Below are 21,942 nucleotides of genomic sequence, written 5' to 3' on the forward strand. Positions count from 1 at the left end.
TTTACAGAATAACAAAAATAAATTATGTTTTATAATATTTTTTAATCAAAACTACGTCGTTTTGATGGGTTTTACGTCTAAGGTTAGACAGCTAACAGCACCGTATTCACTTTCCCCATATATACATATATATATAGGTAAAGTATAAAATGAAAACCTATTTGAGTTGTGAAAACCCTATATAACATCGTTTTTTTTTTGTTACATGTAATATATGTTGTAACATTTAATACAAAACATCGAAACATTAAAAAAAATGTTTTGCTATTTTTTAACATTTTTTTACTAATTTTTATATGTGTTTTCAGGAGATAAAAAAAGTTATATTTATATTTTTTATTCACTTTAATTGTGGACCACAAGATTTAAACTTTAATTAAAAACATGTGGTTGAAAATGAGTTTTTATAGTTTTCACAACTCAAGTGGGTTTTCATTTTAACCTTACCCTATATATATATATATAATGTTAAACACTAATATTAATTTATATTGCTTTATAAGATAATATATTTATTTAAACTTTGTGTATTGTTTATTTAAGTATTTGTATGAGTTGTATCATTCTTTTTTTTAAACACTATTCTTCTTAAAAATATATTTTTAGTAACAATCATGTGTTATTAGTAAGAAAAGTTAGTTAAGTAATTTTTAAACATTATATACAAGAAAAGTTTTTAAAGATTTATGTCACACTTTTCTAGATTAATACTAGAGATGGAAACAATCTTCTAATATTCAATGAAAAGGATAACTACAAATGTTGTATATGAAGAAATTTTAGAGATTAATGAAAATTTACTTTCTAATTTTCTTTTTCTCTTTTTATTTTATGAAAATTTCAATTTATTTAACGTTGTAATACATATTCATATTCATTCATTTAATACCAAACTAATATAAGTATTTCACATAGTTTTGCTCTTTTGTTAACATAGTTTATCCAACCCGTGTATACACGGGTATTTAACCTAGTTAGCTATATAAACTCAAACATACTTGTGGATTTTAATATCGACCACATGGCTTGTATAGCTAAACTTGACATGGTCATGTAAGGTGAAATTGTTCACATGATCATTTATTTGTGTTTTATGTTCAAAGAAGTACACTTGTGTGAATTTTGATCAAGTTCTGAGTGTTCAGGCTATATTGAGATTAGATTAGTCATTTTGGAGTTTTATTAGCCGACAGAGGATTTAATTCATTCAAATAGATTTAAAAAAAAAAGCCCCTCAAAGTTGTATTAACTAACGATTTGTGAGTGACGTTAATAGTTGGACTAAAACTGATAGTTAACTGAAACTATTGTATCATAAAAGTTTAAAATAAACTATTGTACCAAAATTGATAATTTTAAGAAACCACAGAGACCAAAATTGAAATTCTCTCATATTTAAAAGGCAAATTGGAAATAAATAATCCCAATTTTGTGTATTGGCCGATAATAATCCAAACTTTAAAAATCACTACCAACGGTCTCAACTTTCAACTATTTTTGTCTCAATGGTCCTCTATTAAAAAACACTTAACAGTGTTATGTCTTTTTCCTAAGTTTCAAAAACCGATGCTTTAGGGCTTTTGATTGGAAGAACGATGCAATTCGACCGATGTAAAACTTATTTCGAAACTAGTATCCAAGCGACAAACAATGTTTTAATTCGGGTGTTTGAATTTCCAATTAACAAAAATTAAGTCATTTGAATCACCGTTTCTAGATAAGTTTTACATCAGTCGAATCGTATCGTTCTTCCGATTAAAAGCCCCAAAGCATCGGTTTGAAACTTGGGAAAAAACATAATGGTGTTAAGTGTTTTTTAACAGATGACCGTTGAGACAAAAATAGTTGAAAGTTGGGACCCCTGGTAGTGATTTTTAAAGTTTGAGTTATTATCGGCCAATAAACAAAAGTTAGGATTATTTATTTCCAATTCGCCTATTTAAAATGATTAAGATTCATACCTGTATTATATTTTTTATAGAATATATATATATATATATAGGGGATGGATCATACGATAAGTGATATTATAATGAGAAGTGCGATAAATGAATCTGAACTATTGATTATGTTTAATCAATGGTTTACAACAGACATGGCAACTTCATAATTAAAGACACATATTTATGACATGTTTTTAATTAGAATGATGGATATGTCTTTTGTAGTGTAGGCTTAATTAAACAAGATATTAATGTACTTAGCAGTTTCACTTTTTCACAAATATGATTAATACTATTTTACATTTTTCATTACGAATTTTAAATAAAATTATGATACTTTTGGAATTCATGGTTGTGCTGTTTATTTGTTATTAGTATTTGTTAATAAAACACATAATATTTGCATCATTATGTTCTACATTTTGGATTTGTTAATATACTACATACACAATGAAATTAAAAAAGCATACATATTTGTGAAGAAGTTTTTGTGAAAGTGTAGTTACATACACAACAATATTAGTTTTCCATGGAAGTTTTCTACACTGAAAATAATGTCACACACTATAGTATGTAGCATTTGTCAGTAAATATAATTTGTTGTATACACGTAGGCTGTTGCATTATTCCATTAATGTAAAATAGATGTCAAGGATATAATATTCAGTGTATGGTGGTTGATGATTGTGTAGGTAAAGGTTGTTAGTTGCGTAGCGGGTAATTTTGTGAAAGTGTAGTTACCTACACAACGATGTTAGCTTCACATGGAAGTTTCCTACACCATAAAGAACGCCCTACATTATAGTGTGTAAATGTGTAGGTAAATATAATGTGTTGTATACATATAGGTTGTTGCATTATTCCATTATTATAAAATAGATGTGAATGATTTAATATTCAATGTATGGTGGTTGATGACTGCGTAGGTAAAGGTTATTAGTTCATTTTATTTTCACCTACACATAACTTAAATTCACCTACATAGATTGTTAGTTCATTTATACGTAGTTTATATATATATAAAAGAGATGTAGGTTAAAACTGTGATCAGTGTAGGTGATAGCATGAACTAGCTTAGTATGTGTAGGTTAATACTATAATCTGTGTAGGTGATAGCATGAGCTATTTAATTTCAAATACTATGATCTATATAAAAATTTTTATAAAATTAAAAATAATATTTTAAATTATTTTTTAGAGTTCAATTATACTATGAGTGAAATTAAAATAATATTGTAAATTATTTTTTAGTGAATAGAATTCAAATAAGTAATTATAGTATTAGAGTTATTAAAATAGATACATACAATATTTAAAATTTTTGTTTTCTCGTTTCAACCTAGCCTTTTTTTTTCCTTTTTTTTAGGATGAGATATATTATATTTGTTTGAAAAAATATTATTCTTTTACTTGTTTTAATACTTATATTGAAAACATTTGTAACTTCCCCAAAGACTACTTACTATATACAGCAAACACACATTTTACTATTCTATCAATATCATTAAAAAAATTATCAAACTAAAGATAAATTCTTATTGGTTGGATTCATTTATCGCACTTCTCGCTATAAGAAATACTTCTAAAATGAACCTAATCCATCCTATATATATATATATAATCTATAAAAAAAATTGGCCCCCAAAATTTGCGGGCATTGATCAGTTGTCTGGCTTGCACTATTAAGGTCGACCTTGATGGAGTATATAAGGATTTGTGTGTTTTGAGTTGTTCAATTCTTCCATTTGCGAGCAGGTGGTCTATTATGTAAATTTCTATACGTGGGAAGGAGAGGTGCCCATTTGTGTGTTAGCATGCTAATATACATGATACGTGCTAATCATTATGTGTTATGTTTAACCAAAGCTTCCAAGAAAAACCTACATTTGAGGATTGTTTCTCATGATCTAAAATTGAGTGTATTAGCTTTCACTGATTTATATTTATAAAACTTGCTTCTACAAATGTTGAATTGAAAACTTTTTACTCTTACCGATGTGTGAGCTTCCATACCAAACTTAAGTTAAGACTGTTGATGGTAATTAAGTTGAGGACTCAATTGTCACATTCTGATCATGAAAGTTTCATGTTCATTAAATTTGAATGTGAACGTAGTTGGGTAGATAGTGTCATAGTACCATTTACATATATGCATAAGGGTTCACTTGGTACTCATTAAGTCACTTAATACAATGAGTCCAAATCACAATCACAATCATGTAGTTATCATTTGAGGAAAATTTTGGGAACCTATGGATGCGCAATATGATTTGGCACCATAGGCTTATGGTGGATAACGTTGTTGCGAGCTTCACCTATCATACAATACAATAACGTATGCTAGTAATGAACGACAGTTTGCTTTCATGATCTATTATGTAGCCTGTATTTTAAAAATTTTTCAAATGATTTTAGATTTTATTATATATATAAAACTTTCATGTATTCAAAAGCATTGTGAATGCGTAATGATGCATACTTTCATGTAACAACCCAAGAAAGTAGAAAAAGAGTGAAGAAGCCTCGAAAATCATGTAGAATTGTAAGTTTACCTTTTTTAACAGCGTTTGGAAATATCTCCAATATTTGAGTGAGTTTTTCTGAGATGGGATGTCAACCGTCACTACTTATTTTGACGCTCTAGACCTGACTCACTCATGGTTTATGGGCACCATCAAAGAGAAAACATATCACTCTAGAAAAATGAAAAACCTCTTAAGTTATGTTTTGAACCTAAGACTTTGAAAATCCCAAACATTAACCATCACCTACATGTTATTATACCATAATATCAATTGCTTTAAGCTTACTATAATTTCTATACAAGCTTTTTTATATTGTCACCACTTAAAACTCACACTCCAAAATTATTTAAAAAAAATTATATGGTTGAAACAGTTAGATACGTCCATATCTAAATTATTTTAGTATCATTTCAACTTTTTTAAAACCTTTTCTTTTATATAATAACAATTTATATAAGCCAATGATGTTTTAGCTCGACTTTCATTAAAGAGAAAATGAAGATTTGGACTGGAATTCAACTCAACAAAACCTGTGTGCTGCACTGTTTGCTGGTATGGACGTATAATAGTCTTTTGTCATTGGATTACCCCGTATAGCTGAATTGGTTATTACATAATGTAAAGAAATGTTTAAAAGCAGTTAATTACCAATTTAAGGCAACTTTATCTTCCCCTATTGAAAAAGAGTAACAAATAGTTAACATATTTAGCCAACCTCAAAGTCTACATAATGTCCTCAACCTAACTCAACTCAACTCAACTCAACTAATAATAATAATAATAATAACAACAACAACATACAAGTTCATTCAATCTTGAACAAGAGGCAACCTCTCTCGGATCTCCTCTTTGTTTCAATGGCAGCTAATAACTGGAATCATCACATACCAGTTGTTCTTCTTCTTGTGATATTATGGTGCACCACAACACAAGGCATCTGGTTAGACCTACCTGAATCAGGAACCAAGTGTGTATCCGAAGATATTCATAACAACGTCGTCGTTCTTGCTGATTACTCCGTTATTAATCATCAGGAGGACTCTCATCTGCATCCTGCTGCCACTATTTCCGTCAAGGTAACAAGCCTCGATCTGACTGTTTTGATGATTCCGATGCGAATTTGTTAGTTAGATCTTGAGCTCGTTGACTTTAATTGGTCAAATTGGAGTTGATAGTTAGATTTATTATGAGTAATTGATTGAATTAGAAGTTGAATTTAAGGAATCGCAAGGGATAAATGTTGATTACAGCTAGAGGTGTTCTTAGGTTTAGTTTTAGGTTTATTCGGTTTGGCTTTAATCGGTGTCGGTTTATTCGGTTAGGTTTTAATTGGTTTCGGCGGTTAGGTTTTAGTTTGTGTCAGTTTTATTCGGCTAGGTTTTAATTAAATTTGATTTATTCAGTTAGATTTTAATTGGATTCGGTTAGGTTTTCTATCGGTCTCGGTTTATTTGGTTAGGTTTTAATTAAATTTGATTTGTTGGGTGAGGTTTTAATCGGTCTTGGTTTATTCAGTTAGGTTTTAACTGGTGTTGGTTTATTCGGTTAGGCTTTAATTGGATTTGATTTATTCGGCTAGGCTTTAATTGGATTTGATTTATTCAGCTAGGCTTTAATTGGATTCGGACAGGTACTAATCCTTCTCAGTTTATTCGGTTAGGTTTTAATTGTTTCCGTATTTTCGATTAGGTTTTTGGTTTAATCGGTTTCAAACCAAGTAATGGACGCCTCTACTTGCATCTTGATTAGAATGCTACACGATGCTGAGTCTGATGATATGGTGCGTCTAATAGGGGGTGTTTGGATGTGCGTTATTAAGAGATTTATGTGATAATTAGTTTCTATTGTTTGGATTTTGCTTTAATTGTTAAGGGGATTAGGTAATCAAAGTGATATTAGTATCAAAGAAAACTAATTATTACGGTTTTAAGAACCAGAGATAATTCCAGGCACTATCTCATACAAGTTATTCAACATCCAAACATTCCCTTTGGAAACATAAGCAATCAGTGGCGGATCTAGGAATTTTTTCCAATGGGTTCACTGTTCGGGTTGGCTCGACGATTCGGATCGGTTCGACAATTCGGGATGGGTCGGTTAAGGATTACCACATAACAAAAATACACAATAACCAAAAACAAACATCCTTTATAGAAATTAAAAAAAAAACACATAAGATCTCTTAGATTGATAACTACGTAGCGCATTTCGTTGGAGACTTTTACAGGTTAAAATGCTTATTTTTGTTATTAAGCTGGTACCAATTATTAATTAAAAAATGGAAGATTTAAGTTGCATTCAGAAAATCATATACACAGACTAAGTTCTTCAAAGCATAATATATAAAGGGCTGCAATTAACTAACCAGTTTATAGAAAAAAGAACAAAAAAACAAAACAAAACATGCTGCTGAAGGGAATCGAACACAGGTAATCTCACCGAGAAGGTAAGGAGTTTACCACTACACCATAGTACCACTTTGTTTATGGATTCACTCACAATTTATATATGGGTTCACTGTCATATTTTATATAGGCATTTTATATAAAATCCGAAACTCAGTGGGTTCCCATGAACCCGCAATTGTATACTTAGATCCGCCCCTGTAAGCAATACGCGCCAACACTTGTGATCTTTGTGTCGAGAAGAAATATTTGCTTAAAGAGATCAGGTTTAGATTTGGCGAGTACTAGATTTGATATGTAAAATCTAAATATAGCACGTAAAGAGGAAAGATTTAAAGACATGTGTTAAATGAGGTCTTTTAATATCACTCTGATTATCTGAATTTACACATGAGAATCGTGTAAATCTCGTGTATATTTCAATTACATAAAATAATTAGTGATGCTAAAATCGCCGCATCTTTTATGATTTGTTATAAGTTTTCATATTAATTGGATGATTATAAATTGTAAGTGCTAATTATGTTAGATTTTCTGTTATATTTTGATAATGGTATTACTTTTTTTTCTGCATGTTTTGCGAATCACTATATTATTTTTACCTTTCATGCATATTTCACTTATAAGTATTTTTCGAATAAACCTCACCTACCGAGGCTAGAATCTTCATCTCATCCCTTGGTATCGAGGACCCTAATCGCCACACACATTTTAAATCCAAGTGTGGCTCCTATGCTATTATCAAATAGTCCATTAACTTGCTATAGAATACATCATCATCATCATCATCATCATCATCATCGTACTCGGTACATCCCACCAATAGCAAAGCTATGGTAGGGTCTGAGGAGGGTAAGATGTAGACAGCCTTACCTCTACTCCATAGGAACAGAGAGGCTGCTTCCAATGAGACCCCCGGCTCGACAGTGGCTTTGCATCAAGCCTTGGACTTAAGGCACATAACACTCAACCATCAACACCCCAGCCGATTGGTGCATCTACCCTTGTCTTTCGACTATCAACGCCACCACGTGATGCCTGATTAACCTTCCGCCACTTTTAACGTTATTTTCACGAGATTAGTAAAATAACATCAGAATTAGTGCACTTTCACTTTTGCTATAGAATACATCAACTTTTATTTAGGTGCTTAGTTAAATCACTTTATAGTATAGCCTATATTGAGAAAAACTCTTTATGTGGAAATTCTTGGTATTAACTTCCATCTATGTAAATAACATAAGATCGGAAACATTTTGACAATGGAAAGCTACAAAAGCCTTAATCTGGAGTTGACTTCACTTCTTGGATCTTTAGATGTTTATTATTGTAGATTTGTAAATTTATAGTTTCTGATTGATATTGTATCATGAGAATTGTGAATAATAATAATAATAATAATAGATGTTACATTTTTAAAGGTAACTTCGCCATACGGAAACAATCTTCATCATAACGAGAACGCAACTCATGGTCAATTTGCATTTACAACAACGGAATCAGGCAACTACTTGGCATGTTTTTGGGTAGACGGGAATCATCGTGCTGGTGATCGTTTGACTGTTAGTCTTGACTGGCGAGTTGGTATTGCTGCGAAAGATTGGGAGTCTGTTGCAAAGAAAGAAAAAATAGAGGTTATTATATTTATTTGCTGCAATCTGCATTAATTTTAGTTCATTGAAGAGGTAATAAAATGGGCGGGTTGGGTAATGGATCTTAACGGGTTCAGGTCAATTGGGTTATTTTTTGATGCGGGTCCATGGTTGACCTGCCAACACTTTTTATGTTTCCATTTTTTGAATTTTGTAAGTAGTTCTTCATCATCATCATCGTACTACCAATAGCAAAGCTATGGTAGGGTCTGAGGAGGGTAAGATGTAGACAGCCTTACCTCTACTCCATAGGAATAGAGAGGCTACTTCCAGTGAGACCCCCGGCTCGATAGTGGTTTTGCATCAAGCCTTGGGCAGAAGGCACATAACACTCAACCATCAGGACCCCAGCCGATTGGTGCATGTACCCTTGTCTTCCGGCTATCAACGCCACCACATGATGCCTGATTAACCTTCCGCCGCTTTTAACGCTATTTTCACAAAATTAGTAAAATAACGTCAAAATTAGTGCAATTTCACTTTTGCGCACCCAAATACTTTTTAACAATAAAAACAATTTGGTAGTTTTGTATGATTACCCAAATACTTTTTAACAATAAAAACTACTTTTGTAAGTAGTTAATGTATTTAATATGATTACCAAATACTTTTTAACAATAAAAACGATTTGGTAGTTTGTATCTGAATACATTTCAAACTATTTGACCCATTTTCTTTACGGCTAATCTTTTTATATATTTAATAAAATGCAATTTTTATTGATGTTCTTTCATATAGCTTTTGGGTTGAAATTGTCACTTCTAATTAATTTGCCGTCTTCATTTACACGTGATAATTGTGTTTAGGGTGTCGAATTTGAATTGACAAAAGTGATAATTGTGTTTAGGGTGTCGAATTTGAATTGACAAAACTTGAAGGTGCTGTTGAAGCTATTCATGAAAATTTGATCTATTTGAAGAACAGGTAATTTCATCCTTTTTCTAGAATTATTATATTGCTTTTTTATAGAATCATCTATTTAATCCAATGTTTTCATAACCGGACCAGTTGGTAAGAGATATATAACCGGTCCGGTTGAATTTATTTGAACCGAATCCATTTTCATCGGCCGGTTACTGGACTCTATTGTCAGACCGGATGTGAAAATTTTAATTTATCTTTCATTTGCTGATTCATTTACTGCTTCAGACTCCATATTTTGTTTATTTAAGGCTTTGTATTTTGTTAACACACACACACACCGTTCGAAAACAGGCAGAAGAAAATGAATTATTCTTTTTTACAATTTTAAAAATTTCTAGTATAAAAGTTCGTTGAAATGCGATGCTTATCCATCTCCCCTGAAATTCAAAAAATAAACTTTGAACAAATTTTGTTTATATACAGAACCTACACATGCTTAGGCAGACGATTAAAAAAAACATATGAAATATTTAGTTAAACGATTTTTTTGTGTACATACATATTTGTATTTAAGAAGTATAAGATTTTAAAAATATGAACCATTGTTCAAAAAGTTAAAATGATTTAGGTTTAAATGCATGGATTATCAGATTCAAAGAAAACGATCAAGCAATATTATTATAAACCCAAATAAGATAAAGTTATGTTTGTGACACAGGGAGGCAGAGATGAGGGAAGTGAGTGAAAAGACGAATGCAAGAGTGGCTTGGTTTAGCATCATGTCTCTTGGCGTGTGCATTGGAGCTTCGGTTTTGCAGGTATGGTACTTGCAACGATTCTTCCACAAGAAGAAACTTATCTAAAGAACTTATATGACTAGTTTGAGAGAAGAGATTTTGAGATGTTGAAATTGATATAATTGTTGTTGTATTAGTTGTGTTAATTCTCAAGTAAACAAGATAAAATTCAAGTTCCATTTTCATTTGTGCCTTTTTTTTTTACTTCATGTTCTGCATGCATGTTTGGGGCTGCATCTAACCTACCCATTGTTCTGAAATGGTGTGTGAACAAAGGTGAGTCATTTGCTTATGAATGGACTGATTCGGGTTATGTTTTATTTGTGTAAAATTCTGAAAGTATAAATGATAGAAGGAAGACACGTATCCAAACTTAAGTATAACATAATGGAGATAAGGACAAACGAAATTAAGTATAACATCTATGATGTTTTTGCCAAAGTGAGTTAAAATCATCATTGATCAAAATTTTGTATGCGTTATTGTTATTATCAGCCAATGAGCCAACATTTAGATTATTAAAATTAAAGTTTTCTCGTATATGACGTAAGAATGTTTTAAATAAAAGAAACAAAATTGTGAAATAACAACCAGAATTCAATATTGTTTAAATAAAATTATTCATATTTTTTCTAACTACAGAAACAAGTCTTATTATTGCTCCATTATTCATACATTTTCTTAGGGAGGTGCTATTAAGTTGAGGGTAGGAGAATGAACGTTTATTAGGTCAAGGGTTATTCTAATCCTTATTTTCATTAAGCTTCAGTTTACCGCTTACCGAATCAGAGGTTCAAAAATTCATTCAGGTGCATTTTTTAAACGATCCAAATGCTCTGAATGATCCTTATATTTGCCCAAATCAGATGCATACATCTGAATGGTCCCATCAAATACCAAACAAATAGCCTGTTATTCTTTTCAACAACAGTATTCAAGCTTTTGCCAAAGAATACACCCTTTTGAAACATGCTTTTACTGTCTAGACTTCTCTAAAGTATCATCATTTTCTGTTGTATGCATTTCTTTCTTATTCTTAGTCCATAATATATCATTTTGTACTTTTAACGAATATTGAACTATCAAGATTGTCACTAAAGTTTAATAAAGTTATTTATTAACTTCGTAAAACCTTAAGTTTGCAAATAGTAAATATAAGATTAAAGTTTTTAACTATTTAACAACACCTAATAAACATAGGTACACAATCACTTTATTCCTCATTAAGACTTTCATACTGCTAATCAGCTGTTGCATAATCTTTCTTTTTTAAATTGTTATTAATACACAAAATATACATCTACAAACTAAATAGTTTGCAAGAGTATCTAAAATAACCAATGAAAGGTATATTATACCATTTAAACATGAAAATACTTATACAAAATAAAGAAAAAAAGGCATGGTAGATAAATGTTCAAAAATTAAAATATATTTTACAATCAAGTATTAATATTCTTTTGTTAAGAAAAACATGTTAAAATGTAATAACAAATTGTCTTTTAAGCTATATTTACAAACAAATATGACATGATTCAGGTCTTAACAAAGTCCCAACAAATATGATATAACTTGACTTTGTTCATACACAATAGTCTGGTCTTACTTTAATACCAAACAAGTCAAAAGTCATAGTATCATACACCATCGACTAAAAAACTGAATGGATTTGAATTGATGCGACTTCCACTTAAGATCTCGACCCGTCATGACTGGTCGACGATGGTGAATACCCGGGTGCACTTGGTGAGTATCCAGCACTTGGACTGAAATAAACCCAGAAACAACAATTAATGGTACGAAAAATTCGACTATAAAATGCCAATTTTGCCCCAAGTCCATAATTTATTAGTACAAAAATATTTGTAGACCATTCTAAATTAAAGGTGTAAACGAGCCAAGCCAAGCCACTTGTGAGCTACTCAAAAACAACTCGTTACGCTCAAATTGAGCTGAGCTCAAACAAGCCCTCCAAGGATTAAAAAGTAATCTGGTATTATAACGCCATGAACTATAAATGAAAACCAAAAGATGAGATGAAGAAGTCACCTGTATTGTGGTGAGCTTGGGCTGTAGTCAGGGCCCACGCCAGGGTTGTAAGGACTGCAGAAAGACACAAATATCAAGCCCATGACACTAAATAGATCTGAAAACTCCCAAAACACTTCAATCCATATTTTTTAATGAATAACTAGTGTCAAAATACAATTCACAAATGTGATACTACTTGATAATAATCTAAACATTTGAGTAACGGGTTGTACATTAAATATACTGGTTTCTTTTTAGGCTGCCGGACAATTAAGAGTTAGCAGTGCTTGCAAATGATATTCAATATAATAAACATACCTGCTGGGACTGTAGGTTGGGCTTGAAGGCGAGTAAGATGGAGATGTTGGAGAATATGACGGCGAAGTCGGGCTGCAAAAAACTCAACATTTAAAATTGGAGTTAAGTAGGAAAAATCTATTAATAATTATTTAAAATTTAAGCAACTCATAGACCCTATAAAAACACATTAAGCTTCAAAACAGAGAGATTAGCATTGGTACCTGTAGCTAGGTGAGGTCGGGCTATACGGGCTCGAAGGAGACAGTCTAGGACTGCTAGGAGAATAAGCCAGAGACGGGCTGTATTTGGCAGATGATGGATTGTAACTCGGAGACGTTGGACTGTAGCTAGGTGAAGTTGGACTGTAACTTGGTGAGGTAGGGCTGTAACCAGGAGAAGTAGGACTGTAAGCAGGTGAGGTGGGGCTGTAGGATGGTGAAGTAGGGCTATAGGACGGAGAAGTCGGGCTGTATGACGGGGATGTAGGGCTGTAAGAAGGTGAAGTGGGGCTGTAGGATGGTGAGGTAGGGCTGTAGGCCGGGGATGTGGGGCTGTATGCTGGTGAAGTGGGACTGTAGGCTGGAGACGTGGGGCTGTAGCTAGGTGATGTGGGTGAGTAACTGGGAGACGTGGGGCTGTAACTAGGTGATGTTGGAGAGTAACTGGGTGAAGTAGGAGAGTAGCTAGGTGAAGTCGGTGAGTAGGTAGGGCTAGTTGGACTATAGCCAGGTGAACTTGGACTGTAAGTTGGTGAAGTCGGGCTATAACCAGGTGAAGTCGGGCTGTAGCCAGGTGAGGTCGGGCTGTAACCAGGTGAGGTCGGGCTATAGCCAGGAGAACTTGGACTGTAACCTGGAGAAGAAGGGCTATAGCCAGGTGATGAAGCCGGAGAGAATCCCATCCCACCAACATAAGGTGAAAACTGTGCATCATTAAACGGTGACAATCTTAAATTTGGGCTAAGTAAATAGTTGGTAGGCGACATCATTCCATCATGATAAGGAGTAATAGGGGACCGTCCAGGTGTCATCCCAATGTCAAGCCCATCCATATAGCTAGGAAGCTGAACATCAATAGCTTGTTGTAGCATCTGCTCGTTTAACAACAAAGCACAATCTCCCGTCCCTATAGGAGCAAGCTGACCCAACATAATATTCTCAGTAACTCCACGAAGGTAATCAGTTTCTGCATACACAGCAGCATCGAGAAGAATGTCAACGGTTTCTTCAAACGAGCATCTCATCATTGGCCCGGTATCGTTCCTGTTAATCCCGTGACGTGTTATAGCCATAAGGTGACCACGATACGTCATAGTATCACATAATATAGCCAAATGCCTGTAATTAACATATGACCCATCGAATGAAATCACGACCCGAAGCTCATCCAGTAAAGACCGCCTCACAGCTTCTATTCCAAGAACTTCAATCACTTCAATCAAATGATTACTAGTTGACCTCAATGCGTCAACATCTTCATGACACATAACAGCCAACAGATTAACACCTTCTGTATCAAGCATCCATTCAACTTCCGGCTTGAATCCTTCATTCTCATCAAACTTGTTAACTTTACCCGATTTAATGAACACCTTGTTGATGTCGGGAATCCCGCGTAACGCCATTTCGGTCAGCATATTACTTTCGATTTTCTTGAGAAACACATCATCTTCAGCAGATTCGTCTTGCAACTCGCCTTTGGGAGCCTCGTCATTCATGATGCGTATACGCAATATCAGCTTCTCAGCATTGTCATCATTGAATATGCACGTTAAATCATCATCAAACTCGAGGTTAATCTTCTCAGCAATATCTGCCATGCTCAACTTCTTATCAACCATCATTTCCCGATTCAACTCAATACGAAGCAGCCAAGGCGATATCTTATCGGGGTCAATTTCTTCATCAGGCATTTCATAGTACGATTTCACAAAATCAACATCTTCTTCTATAATTGTACTCATGGGGTCTGGGTCATACCATACTTCGGTAGCTTGAGTCACACTCCTCAGGGTCGTGTACTCGAGAGCACACTGGACATTTTTAGCCCTATCCTTTGTCTTGCTGACTTCGGGCTTCAAATAAACCGATAACGAAGGGGTTTTAATCTTTTTAGCAACGTTAATGATCTCTCTCAAACGGGGAACACCGAGGGTCACATTCTTGGCACTCACACCAGCATAATGAAAAGTGTTTAAAGTCATCTGTGTCGCGGGCTCACCAATCGACTGTGCAGCAACACACCCAATCATTTCTCCAGGTGCAACAAGAGACTGTAGAAACCTTGATTCAATCTCACCAATAACCCACTCAAACGCCTCACGAGTAAGCCTATACTCGCTTAGCACCCGTTTACTAGCAAACGTGCTTCGAAGAAGAATGTTGAAAAACAGAGTTGCATTCTTTTGAGCTTCAATGCTCAACAAATCATCACCCGGAACAACCCGCAGCCTCTCTTGAAGCTTATCAACTGCCTCCACAATTTCCATGGGGTGCATATCCGAAGGCCGCCTCAAATCCACCTTAAACGTCTTTTGCGCGTTCCAAATTAGACGTTTGAGATTCACAGGCATTGGCCACGAGTTATCACCGGTAGTTGCAATCTCGGTCCCAAGCTGGATTCGATCAGCTTCGAGTTTTTGCACCTCAGCGTCAAACACGTTTCTGAACTCCCGGATCGTTTTCAGATCTTCAACGTGTTCTGGCAACATGTAACTAGGATTCCAGTTCTGGTCATCAATCTCATATTTGTAAAGTCGATCGAACTCCTTTTTCTTAATTTTTAACGAATCGAGTTTCTGACTCTCAATCCAAACCGCATCCATACCATCTTCACCATACAGAAACTGGATAACATCTCCTAAAGAGTTTCTAACTGTACCATCATACTTCACCATGATATCTTCCATAGCTTTTACTAAACGCCTCTGAATATAACCAGTCTCAGATGTTTTCACTGCAGTATCAATCAACCCTTCTCTACCACCCATGGCATGAAAAAAGAACTCCTGTGGTGTTAACCCTCGAAGATAAGAGTTTTCCACAAACCCACGACTTTCGGGTCCGTTATCATTTTTTGTGAAATGAGGAAGAGTTCGGTCAACGAAACCATATGGGATTCGCTTACCCTCCACGTTCTGTTGTCCCACACAAGCAGTCATTTGTGATATGTTGATGAAACTTCCTTTCGAACCTGCTGTGACCATTGCCTTGAGATTGTTGCTTTCTGATAAACTTTTTTGGGCACTGCTTCCTGCGTCATCACGAGCCTTGTTAAGCACCTGCAAGCAAAATCATGAGAACAGACTTAAGATTTCAATTCTAGATCATAGTTTCCATCTTGTGAAAGCTTAAATGTCAATATGGTTCAATTAAATGTAAAAAGTAGTCTAAAAACAAAGCTTGTATCTGCAATCCAAAATGAAAAACCGATAACTGTTAAAACTGGCACATTAGCACATGCTAAAACTATGACAAGGAAATTTTTCTGCTAACCAAAAATTAAATATATAATATTGACAGCTTGGAGTTGCTTACATGTATAACATTAATATAATACAGATCATATACATGGATAATTCTAGTTATAAATATTAAATAACAAAAATGAATTGATTGTGCAAATGAGAAGTAGTCTAGTAAACAATGCAATATGTGCAAATCCAAAACAAAGACAAATAACTGATTTAAAACTAGCAAATTAAATAACATGTACTAAAATTATAAAAAAGACAATCTTGTGCCTAAACACTAAATATGCAGCATATATGGAAGTTCGTAGCTACTAAATAAAACCTACAAGCATAGCATTAATATGAAAAGTAGTCTAGTAAACAACGCAATATGTGCAAATCCAAAACAAAAGACAAATAACTGATTTAAAACTAACAAATTAAATAACATGTACTAGAATTATAAAAAGGTCCATCTTGTGCCTCTTAAACACTAAATATACAACATATATTGAAGTTCGTAGCTACTAAATAAAACCTACAAGCATAGCATTAATATAAGAGTATAATACACATTATACATATAGATAATGGTAATTACAAATATTGAATTTGAATAATGAGAATGAAATTATTGTGCAATTGAAAAGTAAGGGAGAATAATCAGGTACCTGATTGACTCTGTTTTCGAATGACTCCATCATCGTCCGACCAGGCTCTGCTTCCAACTGTTTATCATGAGCAGCCCTAATAAGTTCTTTCACCTCATTCTTAGCTTTAGAAATAGTTTCATTGATTGTTTCCATGGTGGATGCATCAGCAATTGTGTCTCCAATACCGATACTGAACCCTTGTTGCAAAAGCCAGTAGTTAACAAGCCATTGCGTATGCCCAAGAAACTTACGAGCAGCATCTGGACCAACTTCCTCCCTGCAATATTATAATCACGCATTACATGCATGCAAACTAGTTATCATAGAAAATATGATAGTTACATTCCAGAAAACACACCAGATTACATGTATAAGACTTCCTGTAGATGCTCCGAGGGTTTTTTTACAAAGAGTACCAGTAATAACCTCCCCCTTCTCTATTCTAACTTGAGTATCACCAGGTGTCATGTGGCCAGTTTCAGTTTCTGAATGCCAAGCTGCTGTTCTAATGAGATTTATCTGTTTTGGAATAATCAGATTAAACACCTGTTTCCCTGTCCATAAGGGTCTAGGTTTCAAAATAGTAGGTGTTGGTACTTTTCCATCAAAATCCTCCCACCACATCAAAATGTTCATAAAAACATCCTGCATATGTAGAGAGAATTAAACAACAGAATATACCATGAAAAGGACAAGCACAATTAGGTTGTGTTCAATCGTTTGTTTGATTAAACAAATACGAGCGTTTGTGTTCGGCCAGTTAGTTTGCAGGCCTACCAAACACTATCAAACCCATACCCTAAGACCAAACACCCCTTTAGTGTGCACCCCAAAAAAGGGCATAACGAGATTGTAATAATCACCTTCTCAATAAAGGTATCTCTCTTGGTGATTTTCCTGCAACCTAGTAGGGTATCTTGCACAATACCCATAACAGGCCGATTTGCTTGAGGTGAGACAATGCATTTAGGTACCATCATCAACTCAAGCACCTCTGCTCTTGTTTCAAATGACTGAGGGACGTGCATGTTCATTTCATCTCCGTCAAAATCAGCATTATATGGTGAAGTGACCGACAAATTCAACCGGAAGGTGGAATATGGCATAATCTTAATCCTATGCCCCATTATAGACATCTTATGCAGACTCGGTTGTCGATTGAAAAGAACAAAATCTCCATCGTTCAAATGGCGTTCCACCTGTGACAAGATTGTTAAAGATGACCACTTGACAACATTAATTTTCAATGGAACACAAATAAATTTGACGAGACAATAAGCATGCCTTGTATCCAAACTCCAAATGATGATCACTGCTTTTCTTCAAGTAACGAAGATCAAGCCTTTGACCGTCTTCCCTGATAATGTATTTAGCTCCAGTTTTACCAGGAGGGGGATGGGGACCATACTCAACAAGCTCCTTTAACCTAACATAAAATGAAAAACAAAAATTAAAAACCATAAATCGAATAGACGAAGCAAAGAATCAGAAGAAAAGTATTCCCAAATGTTTGCGGACCTTTCTATGTTATAAGGAGTGACTGTCTCAGGATAAGTAAGATTAAGAGCAATACTCCATGGTACTCCCAGTTGATCAATGTTTATCGTTGGATCTGGAGTAATAACTGTACGTGCTGAAAAATCAACACGCTTCCCCATCAGGTTACCTCTGATCCGACCTTCCTTTGCTTTAAGCCTACTGCATATTGATTTGATAGGACGACCTGACCGCTGTGTAGCCTGTGGAATAACCAAAATATTAAGTCGTGGGAATGTAAGAACACTGCGATTCTATAGTTTGATATGAAGAGGCATATGCATACCCTTGGCTGACCAGGAAGCTCATTGTCAAAATATGTAGCAACATGAAACTGCAGTAACTGGGCAAATTCAGAGATAATGTGAGCAGGAGCTCCATTCCTCTCTTGCCTCCTCAGGTTCTCGTTGTGTCTGATTATCATAGCCAGTTGATGAGTTAAGTCGTCCTGTTTCAAAAACGAGTAAAAGACAGATAAAAATGAGAATTAAGCATTAGAAGATGTTAAAGATATTATACGGATATCAATCAGGGCACTTGTGTGTGTGTGTTGTGTGAGAGGGGGTGGGGTGGGTGGGGGTCAGATTATATAATCAAGAAACTTGCCTCACTCCGAGCAGAAGTGTCCATCATCACAGATGGTCTAACTGGAGGTGGTGGTATTGGAAGGACCTGCAATATCATCCAATCTGGACGAGCATATTTAGGGTTCAAGCCCAGAAGTATGCAGTCCTCATCACTTATTCGCTTTAATACACTTAGAACCTGGAAAAAGGTGTGCCCATAAGCCTTAAAAAGAAAGAAACACAGCAGGTGAACATGCAAAAAATGAGACAAGTTCCAGAATGATACTCTTTCTGCAGAAAGCTGCTGTTTTCTTTCAGCCGGCTCAGGTAGCTGTTCAGAGTCATCGCTTTTCTTTTTCTGAAGCTTGTATTCTGCAATCATTTTCATACCTTCAATAGTAATCTTGGGCTGCTGGGCCCCACAACCCCCTCGACTCTTCTTAACCGGCTCATCGATGTCCTGGTTTTGAGAATCAATCTCATCACCACCTTCACATTTAGTTTTGCTCTTGCATGCGTCTAATATCTTCTTAAGCCTAATTTTTGGGTTTCTTATTTTTTGAGCTTGCTTGAATTTATGATCTTCCTGTAGAAGCAGAAACAATGGCGGGACATGTAAGTAAATTTCTTGCATCCAACAAAAGGATGCACATGTGGAGAGGATCAACAAGTTAGAAGTTAGACGAGATTGAATAATGCATATATTCAACAAAACAACAAATTAACCCACCTTAAGAGGTTATAAGCTTTTTGTGAATCCATAAGAGTTAACAAATTTCAGAAAATCCAGAGATCAACACAGAATCTCAAGAATACCATATATGTTACTATGCATCATTTTTCTCAGCAACTTTTCAAGAAATATATATGATGGGACAAATAGTCATGCAAAATGATTCTTCATTCTTGGGTTTGAAAATCTTTTCCCTCACCGTCTTATACGGAGAGGTATAAACCAAAGATATTGTATATTTATTGTTAGGAAGAAAAGTCAAATTCCATTACACTTGAAATTAATGAACAGGACAGGTAACGTACACAGGCACCATTTAATTGCATGCCTTTTGGCATTCGTCATAACTGCAATCCAGCAAGTAACTCAAAATACATCTACTTATACATCATTCATTTATGTAATATAAAGCATTTTTGTTGGTGTTGTCGCAATGTATGTGGCATGCCTACAGAAAAGTTAAGTTCCAACATTATTTTCACCCTCTACAAACTAAAAATTGGTTCACTTAGACTAACGTTCAATCCTCAGGGTTATATCTAACTCACAGGAAATAGGTACAAGCAAAATGATGCAAGGTAAAAACTAGATAACATAACAGACCTTAGCAGCTAGTCTTATTTACATAGCAAGTGCGGTGTATTAACATTGTAACAGGACTCATGTTTCAGTTCAAGTTATGTATCGAACTTCAGAATAATGTACAACATGCTGACGAAGCTTTCATCAATCTTTGTAATCGCACACATAAACACAACAAACCCAAATCACTTCAGTATAAGGTACCTCATCTGCAAGGATCTTTGAACAATTGAAGCATACACATCGCATTATACTGAGCACAGTCTTCATAAATCCAATATGAAACATAGGCTTGGCAAGCTCAAGATGCCCAAAATGACCCGAGCACTCAGCCATATTAGCCGTGCATGTCTCACATTTCATCTTCCTATCTATAGTCCCAAGTCTCGGGTCACTAAGTCCTGCTACCTTTGGTTTCCCCCGCTCAGTCGTTTCACCATGCTCTATATGCACAACAGACATTTGCCTCTGCAACAAGAAAACAACACAAAATTCAGTATCAAAAAAGCAATCTCTTTCACATAAACAAGTGCAGAAAGTTTCAGTTTACACATTCTAAAGATACATAAAAAGTCAAAAGCCATATTCACTACAGGACAATATATATAGGTGATCTCCAACTAGAAACCAATGAAAACTTGTCACAAACTCAAAACGTTCTAACAAAATCATGTTAAACCGAACATCTTGTATCTGCTTCAAGTCCGGAATGAAAACTGTTCTACTAGCACAAAATTCAGTATCCAAAACCATCTCTTTCACATAAACAAATGCAGAAAGTTTCATTTACTCATCAGTTACTCATTCAAACCCTCAGTTCAAGTAAAGACTGTATCGATTCTACTCTTCTAGTGATACAAATAAGTCAAAAGCAATATACACCTCCCGAACAACACACACAAGACACCGCTGGTTATCTCCAACTAGAAACCAACGAAAACTCAAAAAGGTTCTAACAAAATCATGTTAAACCGAATATAGAGTATCCATTTCAACTCCAAAATAAAAACTGTTCTCCTCGCATAAAATTCAGTATCCAAAACCATCTCTAACACACAAACGAACACAGAAAGCTTCATTTACTCATTTAAACTCTCGCTTCAAGTCATGAACGTGTTAATTTTATTAATACAAAGAATTCAAAAGCAATATACAACACATTTCAACTTCAAAATAAAAACTGTTCACTGTTCTCGTCGCACAAAATTCAGTATCCAAAACCATCTCTTACACATCAACAAACACAGAAAGTGTCATTTACTCATTTAAACTCTCAGTTAAAGTCAATAGCCTATTGATTCCAATAATTCAAAGAAGTCAAAAGCAATTTACAACAGATACATGACGCCAATAGCTATCTCCAACAATAAAAACTCCTCACAACCTCCAAAATCATGTCAAACCGAACAAACAGCATCTAGTTCACCGTCTACAAACAACACACCAAAAACAGAGCAACTGAAATAACGAAAAACGGTTAATTATTACAATTTCATCGGGACTGAGTATGCCGAACTGCACCACACGGACTTTCGCCACTTCCGCAGGCGAGTACGGAAACCGTATATCCATCACTGTACGCACAGATCGTCAACGAAACGCTCAAACGAACAAATTAGGGCTTTGAAATACTGAAAATCGAACAAACGAAATTGTGAATTGAATTAGGAATTCGGATTAATATGATGTGTTGGTTTGAATTAACGGTTGGATTTGATTGATTGTGACTTTAGCTTATAGCATGGCTGTGCTAAAGCGGATCGCACTTCAGATCGAAGGCTTTGTTGCATCAAGAGAGAATGAAGGTAGAGAGGGGTATTTATAGGCGGATGAGGTTGGATCTGCCCTAGCGCGTGGTTCGGGTGGGGGAAATTACTTTATTACCCCTGGGATTTGTCATGGGG

The 21,942-nt window shown here is 34.8% G+C and overlaps 1 protein-coding gene and 1 pseudogene across 2 annotated transcripts; one reads left to right on the forward strand and one right to left on the reverse strand.

The window, feature by feature from the left end:
• Nucleotides 1-5,325: 5,325 nt before the first annotated feature.
• On the forward strand, nt 5,326-10,374 carry LOC143542507 (transmembrane emp24 domain-containing protein p24delta3-like). The gene is made up of 4 exons (XM_077035078.1): nt 5,326-5,544; nt 8,295-8,507; nt 9,373-9,449; nt 10,108-10,374. Exons 1-4 carry the CDS (start codon nt 5,326-5,328, stop codon nt 10,250-10,252), a joined length of 654 nt encoding a protein of 217 aa, XP_076891193.1. The 3' UTR covers nt 10,253-10,374.
• A 1,368-nt stretch (nt 10,375-11,742) lies between these two features.
• LOC143542541 (DNA-directed RNA polymerase II subunit RPB1-like) lies at nt 11,743-21,717 on the reverse strand (annotated as a pseudogene). The gene is made up of 13 exons (XR_013136915.1): nt 21,527-21,717; nt 20,243-20,506; nt 19,010-19,309; nt 18,764-18,922; nt 18,444-18,605; nt 18,140-18,360; nt 17,485-18,047; nt 16,980-17,266; nt 16,640-16,898; nt 12,739-15,797; nt 12,536-12,607; nt 12,236-12,289; nt 11,743-11,952 (listed from the first exon to the last, which is right to left on the reverse strand). The product of XR_013136915.1 is annotated as a DNA-directed RNA polymerase II subunit RPB1-like (transcript).
• Nucleotides 21,718-21,942: the final 225 nt, after the last annotated feature.

This window comes from Bidens hawaiensis, unplaced genomic scaffold, assembly GCF_021521415.1.
Source record: "Bidens hawaiensis isolate Kalapana, Puna unplaced genomic scaffold, B.hawaiensis_p1.1 tig00012897_1, whole genome shotgun sequence".
Classification (NCBI taxonomy): Eukaryota; Viridiplantae; Streptophyta; class Magnoliopsida; order Asterales; family Asteraceae; genus Bidens; species Bidens hawaiensis.